The sequence below is a fragment of the Tursiops truncatus genome, chromosome X (genome assembly GCF_011762595.2).
Source record: "Tursiops truncatus isolate mTurTru1 chromosome X, mTurTru1.mat.Y, whole genome shotgun sequence".
Classification (NCBI taxonomy): domain Eukaryota; kingdom Metazoa; phylum Chordata; class Mammalia; order Artiodactyla; family Delphinidae; genus Tursiops; species Tursiops truncatus.
Window position 1 is genome coordinate 102,900,975 of NC_047055.1, and position 13,587 is coordinate 102,914,561.

At 39.9% G+C, this 13,587-nt stretch overlaps 1 protein-coding gene across 5 annotated transcripts; it reads left to right on the forward strand.

Annotated features, from left to right (window-relative positions):
• Positions 1-941: 941 nt before the first annotated feature.
• TASL (TLR adaptor interacting with endolysosomal SLC15A4) lies at positions 942-13,526 on the forward strand. Of its 5 annotated transcripts, none has more exons than XR_012329122.1 (2): positions 942-1,171; positions 10,914-12,402. XR_012329122.1 is itself a non-coding variant. In XM_004329631.4 (2 exons), exon 2 carries the CDS (start codon positions 12,424-12,426, stop codon positions 13,339-13,341), a length of 918 nt encoding a protein of 305 aa, XP_004329679.1. In that variant the 5' UTR covers positions 951-1,171; position 12,423; the 3' UTR covers positions 13,342-13,526. The 5 variants fall into 5 exon arrangements, 2 of the variants coding, with proteins under 2 accessions (XP_004329679.1, XP_073654937.1); XR_012329120.1 differs by lacking the exon at positions 10,914-12,402 and adding an exon at positions 5,998-6,122; XR_012329121.1 differs by lacking the exon at positions 10,914-12,402 and adding an exon at positions 6,032-6,122.
• Positions 13,527-13,587: the final 61 nt, after the last annotated feature.

The following is a 13,587-nucleotide window of genomic DNA, read 5'->3' on the forward strand; positions in this document are numbered from 1 at the left end:
TACTATCTTTCAAAATGGAAAAGTCATACATATACACAGTAGAAATTTCAAAAGGATATGGTGTGAAAATTAAGACTCATTCTCAAAAGGCAATTGCTTGTTTCTAGATTCTTGTATATCCCTATAGAAATATTCTATGCATTAGCAAAAAATATATATAATCCTTTAAAAATACAAATTGGAGCATATTAGGTCTTACATGTTCTTCCTAAACAATGTATCTTGGAGATCTTTTCCTATTATTAGACATAAAGCCGCCACACTCTAACAACTACCTAATTTTCTACAGTAGGGATATACTCTCAGGTATTTAGCTGATACCCTATTTATATTTTTTTCCTAGGTGTTTCTTAATGCTGCAACAAATATCTTTTCACATGTCTTCGTGTACAGGTGCAAGTATATCCCATGGATAAATTTTAGAAATGGTACTGCTGGGTCAAAGGGTATGAATATTTAAACTTTGGGGAAAAAAAACTTTAACAGACACTGGAAAATTACCTTTTGAAAATGTTTATAATCTCACCGATAGTGTATCAGAGTGCCTGCTTCCCCACAATCTTGCCCACTCAGAGTACTATTGAATTGTTTTTACCTTGGTTAATTTGAGAGAGAAAACTGTTTTCATTAGCATTTTTAAAAATCATGAGTACAACTGAGAAATAATACTTCTTAAACATTATAGGTTAATGATGAAACAGGGAATTTGCTAAATCATCTCTGACTTGGCTCTCTTTGGGGAGAGGGGTTCTAGAGAATTTCTTGTTAGAGGAATAAATTTATGTCGACAGGGTTCTTACATAATGTATAGCAATAAACTATTTTAACCAGAGGCACTTTCATAGATAGGTTTCATTTTTCGAAAAAGGGGAAGAAACACCATTCTGCGGCTCGATGTGGGTTTGTCAGTTATTGCCTCCCCCTTTCTTGGGACTTCCCACACTTCTTGAGCACAAGTCAGACTTGAGCAAAAACAACTTTTTCCATAGGATCAGTTATAAAAAGAATGGCAAGTGCAACGAGCAGCTTAGTTTCTTGGTCTTATCAGTGAAAACTAGACTCACCAAAGGCTTGCGAACATTTCTGGCAAAAGCACTGGCTGGCCTGTTCATCTCTATATGGTCAATCGTGGTGTTTCTGCAGGACCAAAGGCACAGACTGGTTAGTGAAGGTAAGCAAAGGAGGCAAGAGACCCTATGGCTGTGAACTTTTTCTGTCATTTCTCTTCCTACCCTTTCTTTGTCCTTTATCATCAGAACTCAGATCCAATCTCATGACCATCTAAAATGCTTTTCTCATTTACCAGATCAGAGGTGAGTGGGCATGTAAACAAGCATTCAATGGAGTTAGACAATAAAGAGAAATGCAGTCCAGCACTCCCCTTCTCTTACCTCATGTTCACACTTTGGACATTTCTAACAATTTTTCTTTTTACTGAAAATTTTTGACTGGTCTGATCAAATATTTGTTGTGTAATTTATTCAGTCCCCGTTCACTAACTGCTACACAGGTTTAGCATCTGCGTTTTTTAAAGAAGGCCTAAAAACCTAGGCAGAATTTTGCAGGGACAGCACCACTCAAATTCGGTCACAGTGATGTAGTTTTAGAGATGAATACAATCACAGTATATTCCAATTGGATTTAACTCTCAATTATTCATTGGGCGAGCTTGTGATAAGTGTTTTTCACTGTGGCAGGACATACTCAAAGTAAATGTGATCTACGGTGATGATGCTTTTCAAATTGCCATCTGGGTGATTTGGGGAAAGTCTCCCTGTTGGTATTAAAGACAGTACACGCACAGGTGGGCTTTTGTTTGAATTATTTTTAGACCTGCTCAACCATTCTTTTTTGTGTATGTACACATCTATTTGTACTTAAATATAAACCTGGTTTGGCCAGAATATTCATATTGATATTTGTAGACCATTTCTTGCATAGGTCAGTGTAAGAAGATCGTGTTTCTGAATTTGAGAAGCTTCTTGGAGGAGTGCAGAGTATTTGAAATTTGTGTAAAACATTCATATTATAATGGTAATTTGGGGGATACACAAACATGCACTAATTTTATTATCTCAGAGCAAAGTGATGTTTTCAATGGTTATTTCAAGTTACTGAAACATTTCCAAACACAGACCTAATGATTATCTTAGATATATAAGACATTGTCCCTCTGAACTCTTCATAAACATGATAGAATGTAAATTTGCCTTCATTAACTAACTATAGTTACTTTCCCTCCAATTTTTGTTTTGCAAAGTTTCAAACCTATATAAAAATGGAAAGAAGAGTATCCGTACAATGCACACACGTTTTTACTATGTAGATTAATCAATTGTAGCATTCTGCCACATTTATTTTTTTCTCTTGCTATGTCTCTCTCTCTGTATATGTATGTAAACACACATACACACAGGTGTTTTCTTTTTTTCCCCTGAACTGTTTGAAAGTATATTGTTGACTTTAGGATACATCACCTTGAAATTCTTGACCCTGTATCTCCGAAGAAAAAGAGCAGTCTTCTACGTGATTATAATGCTAAGGAAATTTAACATTAATACAATACTATTATCTAATATATGACTCATATTCAAATTTCTCCAATTATCTATATGTCCTTTACAGAGTTTTTATTTTTTAAATTTAGGATCCAATCAAGTATCTTGCATTGCATTTGTCTGATATGCCCACAATTAAGTAAATGTTAATGGTGATAGCCATAATTAACAACATAATTAACAATGATTAAGAATTATACCACCAAGGAAATTTAACATCAATCAACTCTATCATGATCATTTTTCTTAGTTTTTTAGTCCTCTCATTTTATGTCAAAATACTTTAAAAGTATTTCAAAAAAGTGATCATAAGCTTTAATTTTTCTGTTTGTAAGACATAAAGACAGAATATGAAGAAAAATCCAAACTATGATAAAAATATATTTACTAATATGTCTGCACCAAAATTTACATTTTCTGAAATAAGGAAATTCATATCCAGATAAAGCCCTTGGAAGTAGCTGCTACCTTTAGTCATAAGGATCTAAGTAGAATTGAACAGAAAATTATTTACTTGTTGATGTTGATATGGAAAACGGAGGCCTTTTGACTTAAGATTATATTAGTCATCAAATTAGACTTTCAGGAGTTAACTCATTAAGTAAGAATCACTTCATATTTGACAGAAGAATTGATAATCCCAAATTACATGTTTTGTAACAGGAACTGAAATACAAAGTAAGTGATACTTTAGAGCATCTATCAACAAATACCACAAAATATGAAATAATAGGGATATAATCCAAGGTATATGATTAAGTGAATGGTTATTTCAATTTCTAAAGAACACGTACTTTCAAAGGTAAGGGTCAGGAAAATGCAGATGCTTTTTCATATAGCGAAATCCTTCCTAAAGAAACCCTTTGTTTTGGGTAAAGTTCTTGTACTGTTCGCCAAAAGAAAAAAAAACCCAATGTAATATGGATTTGGTTACAGTATCATAACTAGATTATGAGCAAAGTAATATTCAAGTTTTTCAATGATAACCCTTCAGTGGTTTATTTGCAAGTCCCCCAAATCAAGAAGATCTTTAAAAATCATAGATTGGAATTAAAGGATCTAGAATTTAGATTATAGGGGAAATAAAGAGATGAAGAGATGAAATAGAGTATTTTGAGGATGGGGTGGTATTAAAAATAACATTTCTGGTATATCACCTACATATAATCTTAACAAGACAGTTTTCTTCACCCTCAAATTTGAGGCAAAACTAAATGTGCTCATCTGATTGGAAAATGAAAAACAAATAGCGTGTTGAAGAATATCAGTGGAAACAGTTAATCTCAGACATTGGTGGTGAGAAAATAAATTGGCCCAAGCTACTTGAAAGGCAATTTGCAATAGATGGGATCTAGTAATTTGGCTTCTCCAAATCTGGCCTGAGGAAACATTCCTGCAGGCATATGCAGTGATTGCACACAGTAAAAAAGCAAGGAAAAACCTCCATGTCTACTATGAGAAATTATTTGCTAACATAAGATGTGTCTGTAGATGTACTATTTTCTGTTAAAAGGCAGAACTATATGAGCAGGCATGCTGACAGGTGGGAACCAAGCTGCACCCCAACTAGCTAGGCTATAGATTGTCTATGAAATAGCAGATAACGTTTTCCTGTCCTTATTTCTGTGAGGTTACATCCCATGATGCTCTGAGGCAGCCCCATCCCACTGTCTCCATTTTTTGTGCCACGGTAGAGGTCTTCTCTGCACTGTCTCAACCAGCTTCGCAGAAGTCTTGCTTTGCATGCCTGCGAACTGTCTTTCCAGAGATAGGATCTGTTTTGCCACCTTATCACCCCCAACGCACACCGGCCCCCCCATCGCCCTTCCTGCCAATCCTCATTCTTCTGCTTTTCTTTTGCTATTGCCAGTTACTCCTTGATTCAAAGGACTGTCCCAATGATTTACTTCACTGTTTAAGGTAGCAACTGGAATTTGCTAAGGTTCTATGCAATCCTGATAAATATATTGGGGTAGGGGAGAGAAGAATTTAGCATTTCTAATTTAGGGACCAGGATTCTGAATGGATGGCCAGGGGCTCTGAAAGGTTGAGATATGAGACTTGAAGGGTGGTGGTGGAATGGGGGATGGATAAGGAACCAGGGCTCTCAGGATAGAAGAAGAAAGGGACAAATGCCTGGGATGGGCATGGGATTTGGGAGAACAGGGAGGAGTTCAGCATGGCTGGCGTCCTGGGTCTTGTGGGAACAGGCAGAGGTAAGATGAAGAAGGCAGATAAGAGGGAGGGAGACGCAAGAGGGAAGAGATATGGGAACATATGTATATGTATAACTGATTCACTTTGTTATAAAGCAGAAACTTACACACCATTGTAAAGCAATTATACTCCAATAAAGATGTAAAAATTAAATAAAATAATTTGGACCAAAAAAAAAAAAAACAGGTATCATGAGGGCCTAACGTGTGTGGACTTTATCCTGGAGGTAATGGGGAGCTGCTGATATTTAAACAGGGCATCTGTAATACTAAATTACTCTGCAGTTGAAAAATTAAGGGCAAGATGACGCCAGGCTATAGCGGTGGGAATGGTTAAGGAAACTGTTCATATGGTTAGATTAAAAGAGCAGAGGATAAATTATTTGTATATCTCAAAGACATATGAACATTGATACACAATTGGGACATGTGTGTAGCCCTGTGCGGTGGGCACTGGCTGTCTTCTTGGAGCTTTTCTTTCTGTACTTCACTGCACCTTCCTTCCTTTATTGGGCAAGGGTTGTTATTAAAATGGAGTCAGGGCGGGTACCCTTTTCCTGGAAGGACTAATTGCTTGTCGTGATTGTGTGATATTAACTGCTCTCAACTAGGCAGTAGGTGTGATATGTTTAAGAACAGATCACACACTTTGGGGTTAGTAAATTGACTTGAATCTTCCCTCCACTACTTATTTGCTTTGTGACCTTGGGAAGGTCATTTGTCCTATCTTAATCTTAGTTTTCTCATTTGGAAAACCCGGATTATGATAATATCTAACAATGCACTGTTGTTGGAAGATTAGGGGTAATGTCTGGAAAGCACCCAACACAACTGCTTTTATTATTGTGCCCTATCTCAATTACTGCATCTGCTTTTTGACTTAGGTCCAGGATAGGCAAGCCATAGCCTATAGGTCAAACTGGCCCTTTGCCTGTTTTTGTAAATAAAGTTTTTTTGTAAATAAAGTTTTATTGGAACACAGCCACAACCATTTGTTTACATATTATCTGTGGCTGCTTTCCTGCTATGATGGCAGAGTTAAGCAGTTGTGATAGAAACCTAAACTATTAAATATTTGGCCATTTATAGAGAAAGTTTGCTGATCCCTAAATTAGGTTTTTCCAAACATCCCCTCTTATAAATTTTTACCCTCTTTAGTTTTTCTCTTTGAACCCATGCTTGTGTTGTTTCAGTGTAAATTAAAAGTATGTCTATATTGGTAGTCTCCAGCCTCGTCAACTACTGGTTTTCTCCCAGACTACTGACACAACACAACTCCAGTGGTGACTGTCAGCTGGCCATGAAGTCTACACACTTAGAGGGGCTCTACCAGGAATGACCAGCTGAACGGAACCAAAGCTTTTTTTCAAGCACCTCTGGAAAGCTGTTGGATCATCCTTGCCCCTTGGAATTATGACTCAGAAGGGACTGGGTAATCAAGTACTTCCTGGAGGTGTCCTCTAGCCTTTTCACTTATTTGTAGGGTCCTGCAATGGACAGTTTTGGGGATCTTGTTGCTCTTGGTCAGTTCCATCAACTGAGCGGCCCTCACATGGACAATCAGCAGAGAATCTCGACGGCGTGGCGGCTCCTCGCGCCTCTCACCTCCTCCTCCCCAGAGATGCACACCTGACCTTGGCAGGGTTCTGAGCCTCTACAGGCCAGTGATGTGACCCCAGAGGCTCAGATCTTGTATCCGAGGCCCCAGTTTGGGGCAGCCACAGATTGTTTTTCCTTTCTTCTCTCTTTTTTTTTTTAAATGAGAGCTGCTTATTTCTTCACTCATTTGAAAAGAGAGGTGGGGGGAAGAATCCAAAACAGAATAAGATCTTCTGCCTTATTAGCCTTTTGTCAGAAAGACAAACAACATTTGGGAATAATAGCCTCTCAAAGTTAGAAAATAGAGACCAAACTTAACCTTACGGCCAAGAGCATTTTTTTCTAAGTCTAAAGGTATGGCTTCCACTGTTGAGTACTGTTAAGTGATGTTACTCTTTAAAATATTTGCACTTCATACTTTTGTGCTGTTTTAAGGACTTGTCTTGTTAAGCCATTTCTTCAAAAAGTCCCATGAAAATGATAAAGGACTCCAAAAATTTAAAAAATCCTATGGGATTTCTACTTCAGTGGTTTATTTGCTGTGGTATTTTATTAAAAATATTTATTTAGAAAGAAAAAGTATTTCTATGTACAGAGTTATAACATCAGTTTTATGAAATCCAAGTAAATGATTTAACAACGTGCTGGACTTCAGCACATATTTCTAAGTTGTGAATTTACACATCAGGTTAATTTTGGTATTCCCCTGTCTGATAATGATTAACGGAGGCTAAATTTGCCTAGAACATCTCATCTGCAAATGTCCTTGAGAGTCTTTTCCTTCACAGTTAATCAGTCATGGAGAATTCCAGATATATCTCTATCTCTATCTCTATCTTCTCTATGATGAGAAATAAAAATTCAAGCAATAAAATACCTTTGAACAAGTGAAGTAATCCATTGGCTTAAGTTTTATTGTCTCAGATAAAATTAAGTCAAATATGTTAACATTTGTTTAAAGTATATCTTTTATAATACCTTTGAAGAGTGAGGTCTTCTAAGAATTTTATAATCAATGAAATTTATTAAGAAAAATGCCAACAATTAATCAAAATAAACCCAAATAACTTTATTTTAAAATTTTAAGATGTCATGATATGTAGTACTAGTTTTTTAAATTAATTTATTTGTTTTTGGCTGGTTGGGTCTTCGTTGCTGCGCACGGGCTTTCTCTAGTTTGCGGCGAGCGGGGGCTACTCTTCGTTGCGGTGCGCGGGCTTCTCATTGCGGTGGCTTCTCTTGTTGCGGAGCTCGGGCTCTAGGCGCATGGGCTTCTGTAGTTGTGGCTCACGGGCTGTAGAGAGCAGGCTCGGTAGTTGTGGCGCATGGGCTTACTTGCTCCGCCGCATGTGGGATCTTCACGGACCAGGGCTCGAACCCGTGTCCCCTGCACTGGCAGGTGGCTTCTTAACCACTGCGCCACCAGGGAAGCCCTCTGGTACTATTTTTATTCTAGTGGTACATTAAATGGTTTTCATAAAGATCAAATGAGTTAACATGTATAATTTGTGTGTTTCACACATTATTACTCTCTCCATTGCTTGAGAAAAATCTTTCAAAAGCTGCTTTAGCATGCTCTCTGCTGCCCTCTGCTGCTAGCTTTTAGAAACTGATTTTGATTCTGAGTAACGCTCACCTCACTTGTTCTCTTCTCTTAACATAGTCAAAACCCCATGCAATATTAAAGTTTGAGGGGACTCTTTAATTTAATCCCACATTCTCCATTTACAGATAAGAAGTTGAGTCTCTGAGAGGTTAAATGACATGCGAGCATGGGCTGTTTTCTTTTCTTTCTTTCTTTTTTTTTCCTTTTGGCCACGTGCATGGCCTGCAGGGATCCCCCACCAGGGATCGAACCCGGGCCCCCTGCAATGGGGGCGTGGAGTCCTAACCACTGGACTACCAGGGAATTCCAGTGGGCTCCGTTTTCTGACTGACAGCATTTGAATGCCTGCTGGCTTTGGGCAGATTACTTAATTTTGACATATATAAAATGAGCATAATAATAGTACCTACATCTTTGAGTTTTTGTGGGGATCCACTGATTCAGTACACAGAAAGCACTTAGTGTCTGGGTTGTAGCTAGTACTAAATGCTAGCCCTGTTACAGACCTGCCATTAACTAGACTAAAACCACAGCTAGTGGCAAGGTCAGAACTAGAATTCTAGTCTCTTGACTACCAGTTCAATAATTTTTTTTTGCCTTAATGAGTCTGAATAACAACTAAATTCTACCTTTGAATGTCGATTTTTTAAATGTGACCTGTTCACATTTGAAGCCCTTGTAGTCTCTATAAAGCTATCGACACTGCAGCTCTTGTGGCTCATTCCTCCTTGTACTGTTCAAGGCAGGTTCCCCACAGAAATTATTACACTCACAAGCTTCTCAAGCCCCCAAACAGAAAATCCTACAGCCCAGACTTGGGAGATGATTTCACTGTTGACTGTAAGTTACCCCTCTAACGAGCTCCCTGCCTGAATCTCCAATGCACAGTTAGACACTTGCACTCATGTCAGACTCAAGAGGAACAAAACTAAGCCCATCAGCTCTCTTCCCGGCTCCTTCTGGCCTCCCCATTTCGGTTATGGTCTCTCAAGTTCATCCCTTCTCTTCCTTTTCTGCTACTTTCCTCCTGGTTCCTTTCCCAAGCACCTCAGGTGGGCATGAATCCAGCAGCCTCCTAACTCGGGTCCTTGACTCCAATCCTGCTGAAATTCCTCTTGCCCTTTACTGACAGATCACACCATGCCTTGAATAAGTTTGGTTACCTTCCAGAGCTTTGTACTGCCTTCAGGGTAAACTGAATGTCCTCAGCCTTGCATGTCTCAACTTACCTCCCTGACCTTATCGCCCACTCCTCGTTCGTAGGAATCTTTTCCTTTAGGCAGGCGGGTATCTATCCCTAGATATTAGGACATATTTTCTGCTTTTCCATCATGGGACCTACCACTGTACTGGTCTGCCCTGGGCTCTACACATCAGAATGGTAGGTCTCTTATTCTACCAGAATTAAGGTACCAAGAAAGCTCTCAGTCCACGGCAAATGGGGCAAAGGGCTCATTCAATACTCAAAACAAAATCCTGGACCGGCTTCCTTTACTGCGGTGAAGGAGTGGAGATTACCTGGAGGGGCCATAAACATCATCCACATAAAGTGAGAGAAGAATCCACTATGGCTGATTGTTTAACATGAAAAGAAATATGATAAACAGCAGGTGATTTGGGATAACGACTGAATGGGGACAAGGGTGATTCTCAAGAGTGATTCTGCATTATCACCTTCACTGTCTTCTAAGTCTGTGCTGTCCAGCGTCTTAGCTATGTGGTATTTTTTAATAATTTAAATTAAATAAAGTTAATTCATTAATTAATGACATTCAGTTTCATTAGCCACATTTCAAGCGCTTAATAGCCACATGTGGCTATTCATATTTTGGACGGCACATATATAGATCATCCTAGCATCCCAGAAAGTTCTGTTGGACTGCACTGCTTTGAGATTTTTCATTTGCTTCTTGAAGTCATTCACCCCGGCCTACTGCTTTCCAGCTTCTAAAATGTAATTGCTCTAGTCTCTTCTCTTGTTCTCCTTTTTCTTGTATATTATATCTAAAAAAATCATTTAATGTTGTTTTAGTGAAGTTTGGGGGAAGAAAAAATACAGATATATGCCTAATCTGTTATTTTTCCTAGAAATCTTTGCTTTTCTCTACCTCAGTGTGATCTTGCTTTTGAGCTCACATTCTGAGTAATCACTGTCCTCAGCCACTTCAGGGGTCCCTCCAGCTTGGGTTTGCCTCTAAGTTCCAGCTTGCTTCCATAAAGCCGTAGGGTCAGCTGGGGATGTGTGTGTGGGGTGCGGGGTCGGCATTTCTGGCTGTCATCATGTAGTCCCATTGGCATTCACGGTGACTTGTCACTCTCCTGGCCCCTGGTTAACAGTCTATAAACATCATGTCTGCAATCTTCCCATCTGCAGTTGAGGTCTTCTCCAGGTTTGCAGGCTCTGGGCAGCATGCTGGTACGTGAGCAGACTTCACGGGGCAGCCTCAGGCCTGTCCGCCCAGGCATTCCATGCTGGGCAGGAGAGAAGAGAGACTTCGTGCTTCCTCAGGTTCTACGTGGGAGGTAGGGCACAGGCCTCTTCTACTCTGGGCTCCCCAGATCTATCTGGAGCGGTATTCTCTCCCTCCGCGGGGATTCCATCCATTGAGTCTACTGTTGATATGTCAATATTATGCCCTAAGTCATTTAGGGTTCTGGATTCCGAAGTTTAAAAGCTCGGTTATGGTATCTCAAAAGCCATTTCTCTACAACTATGCTTTCTGCCAAGAGGTTCTGAAGCCTATTTAGCAACTCAAAAGCTGAGAGTTGTGTTTTTGCTCTGGTTTTCCACAAGGACATTCTGAGGTCTTGAAGGTGGAGGGCCCTACTGGCAGCCGGGGTGGGGCAGAGAGGGAGGGTCGTGAAGTAACTGTGTCACTAGTAAAGCCTTTATGATAAACTTCCTTGCTCTGTTAACTATTTTCTCATGTATAGAAGATCTGCCTTTTCGCCTGGACGTTCGGTTTGTTGAGAGCAGAACCGCATTTAAAAAGCTTTTTCAGGAAAGAACATTTTCTTACCCTTATAAGTGTGTCCAGCATACGAAAATTACTTCACGGATTTGTTGAAGACCTTTAACTTTGTATCTTCATGGTACGTGACAGGGCCTGGAATGGAGTAAACATTTAAATAATTGATAAATTTGCTCAATACATCTTGGAAGAGTTCCCCCGAAAGAAATAAACACTGAAAATATTACCCTTATACAATAGAAACAATTATACTAATTATACTGCATTAATAATATTAACTTTATACAATGAAAAAGTTCACTTGGGAGATAACTTCATGACTATAAAAGAGAGGCTAAAATTTTTTTAAAAAGAGGATCCTTAGGATTAAAATAATCCTTTTCTAATTTGACTTGTCAATTTCAGGCTCAAGTCCACGGGTCTGTTTTCGAAGCCCAGCCCTTGGGGCCAAAGAGGACCAGTTCTCTTTGCTTTTGTCTGCTGCTCCATTGCCAGGAGTACCAGCACGTTCCTTTTTTAGAAAATGCAGCTGCTGGCTTCTAGCCTATTCTAGCCACCCCAGAATCCAGTGACAACTGCTGAAGGTGGAGGGGTGGCACAGGTGGAGGAAAAGCTCACAGTCAGGAAAGCTCCTTGGTGACTAGGGTAGAGGTAAAAACGTCAGTCGGACACAGGGACATTTCCAGGACATATCGTAAAAACTGGGAGGGATAGAGCAAGAAAGCCATCCTGGGCAGCAAAGGTAGACGAGGCTTCATGGTCCTTCATGATGGGTTGATGGTGAATTAATTTCATGCCATGCTACTGCTGTTAATTATTTAATTCAAGTTAAGTACCTTTTGATTCCCTCCTAAATGCAGACAACTGTGCTACCTCCCAGGGATAAAGTACAATGATAAGTAAGATATAGCTTTTATTTTCAGTAGAATCTGCCACAAATTTCCTCATTTTTTCATAAACCACTAGTTATGCTGCTTCCCCAGTTTGCAGCTTCTCAATCATTCTCCATTTCCTTCGGGGCAGAAGGCAAATGCCCTTGCCCGACTCCCAAGGCCCTTCAGGATCCAATTCCAACCTATCTCTCCAGTCCTTTCTGCTTATGCTCAGTGTCTTATACATGCCAAAGAGGCCAAGTCACCACATTCTCTTATAACTCTGTGCCTAGGGATGGAACTCTTAGCCTTCAGTTTAGCTGAAATGTCACCTTCTCTGAAACATACCCTGTCATTTCTCTTCCTTCGCCCCAGGTTGTTAATGAGAAACTTCTTTAAGGGTGGAACTGTGCCCATTTCATCTTTATACCTCCAACACATGCTATGGCCCTGGCGCACAGCAGGCACAGAATGAGGACTAGCTTGGGGAATGAATGAAATGAACTTATTTATTGTCCTTTATTTTTTTTGATAGAACAACTGCCAATTTATAAAACTCCAGTCTTCTTTTCCCCCACTGTTACTAACTCTCTTTCCAGAATGCTGTCAGAAGGGTATCTCAGTGGACTTGCTTACCGGAGTGACATCCAGTGGAGTTGTACATCTTATAATGAGCAGGTGGCTGAGGAAAAGGAAGAGAAGACAGAAGCCACAGCTGCTGCCACTCTTTCCTATTCCTCCGTGGATGAAACACAAGTCCGAAGTCTCTATGTGAGATGCAAATCCTCAGGCAAGTTTATTTCTTCAGTGCATTCAAGAGACAGCCAACGCAGTAGAAATCCGAGAATCACAGTGGTGCAGACAAACCCCAATCCCGTGTTTGAAAGCCCAAACTTGGCCGCAGTTGAACTATACAGAGACCCCAGCAGAGAGACCTACTTGGTTCCACCTTCCTGCAAGAGTATCTGCAAGAATTACAATGACTTACATATTGCAGGGGGCCAAGTGATGGCCATTAATTCAGTGACAACAGATTTTCCCTCTGAGAGCAGTTTTGAACATGGCCCTTTGCTGAAATCGTCTGAGATTCCTTTGTCCATGGAGGATTCCATTTCCACTCAGCCCAGCGACTTCCCACCCAAACCTATCCAGCGGTATTCATCCTACTGGAGAATAACCAGCATCAAAGAGAAAAGCAGCCTGCAAATGCAGAAGCCTATTTCGAATGCAGTGCTGAACGAATACCTGGAGCAGAAGGTCGTGGAGTTATACAAGCAGTACATTATGGACACTGTGCTTCATGACAGTTCTCCTACCCAGATTCTGGCATCTGAACTCATCATGACAAGTGTGGACCAAATTAGTATTCAAGTCTCTAGAGAGAAGAACCTGGAGACCTCAAAAGCCAGGGATATAGTCATTAACAGCCTTTTACAGTTGGTGTCAACTGAAGTCAGCACTCCTGAAATTAGCACTCCGAGTCTCCATATTTCTCAGTATAGTAACGTGAATCCATAGAGAGGAGGCTTCTGTTCCTTTCTCAACTACTCAAATCCTAAGCAACAATTATTCACTTGTTCTGACGATGTACAGGAAGGGGTTGTCAAGAGCTAGATAAGTAAAGGTTGGCTGGAGGTCAGGTATGGATTAAGAGGAAATCTCATAATATTAAATGTGAAGGAATGTGGGGAGAGGAGCTATAACGACTTCAAAGCAAGGGTTGGATAGCAACAAAGCAAAAATAAAAATGATCAAAAAAGAGAT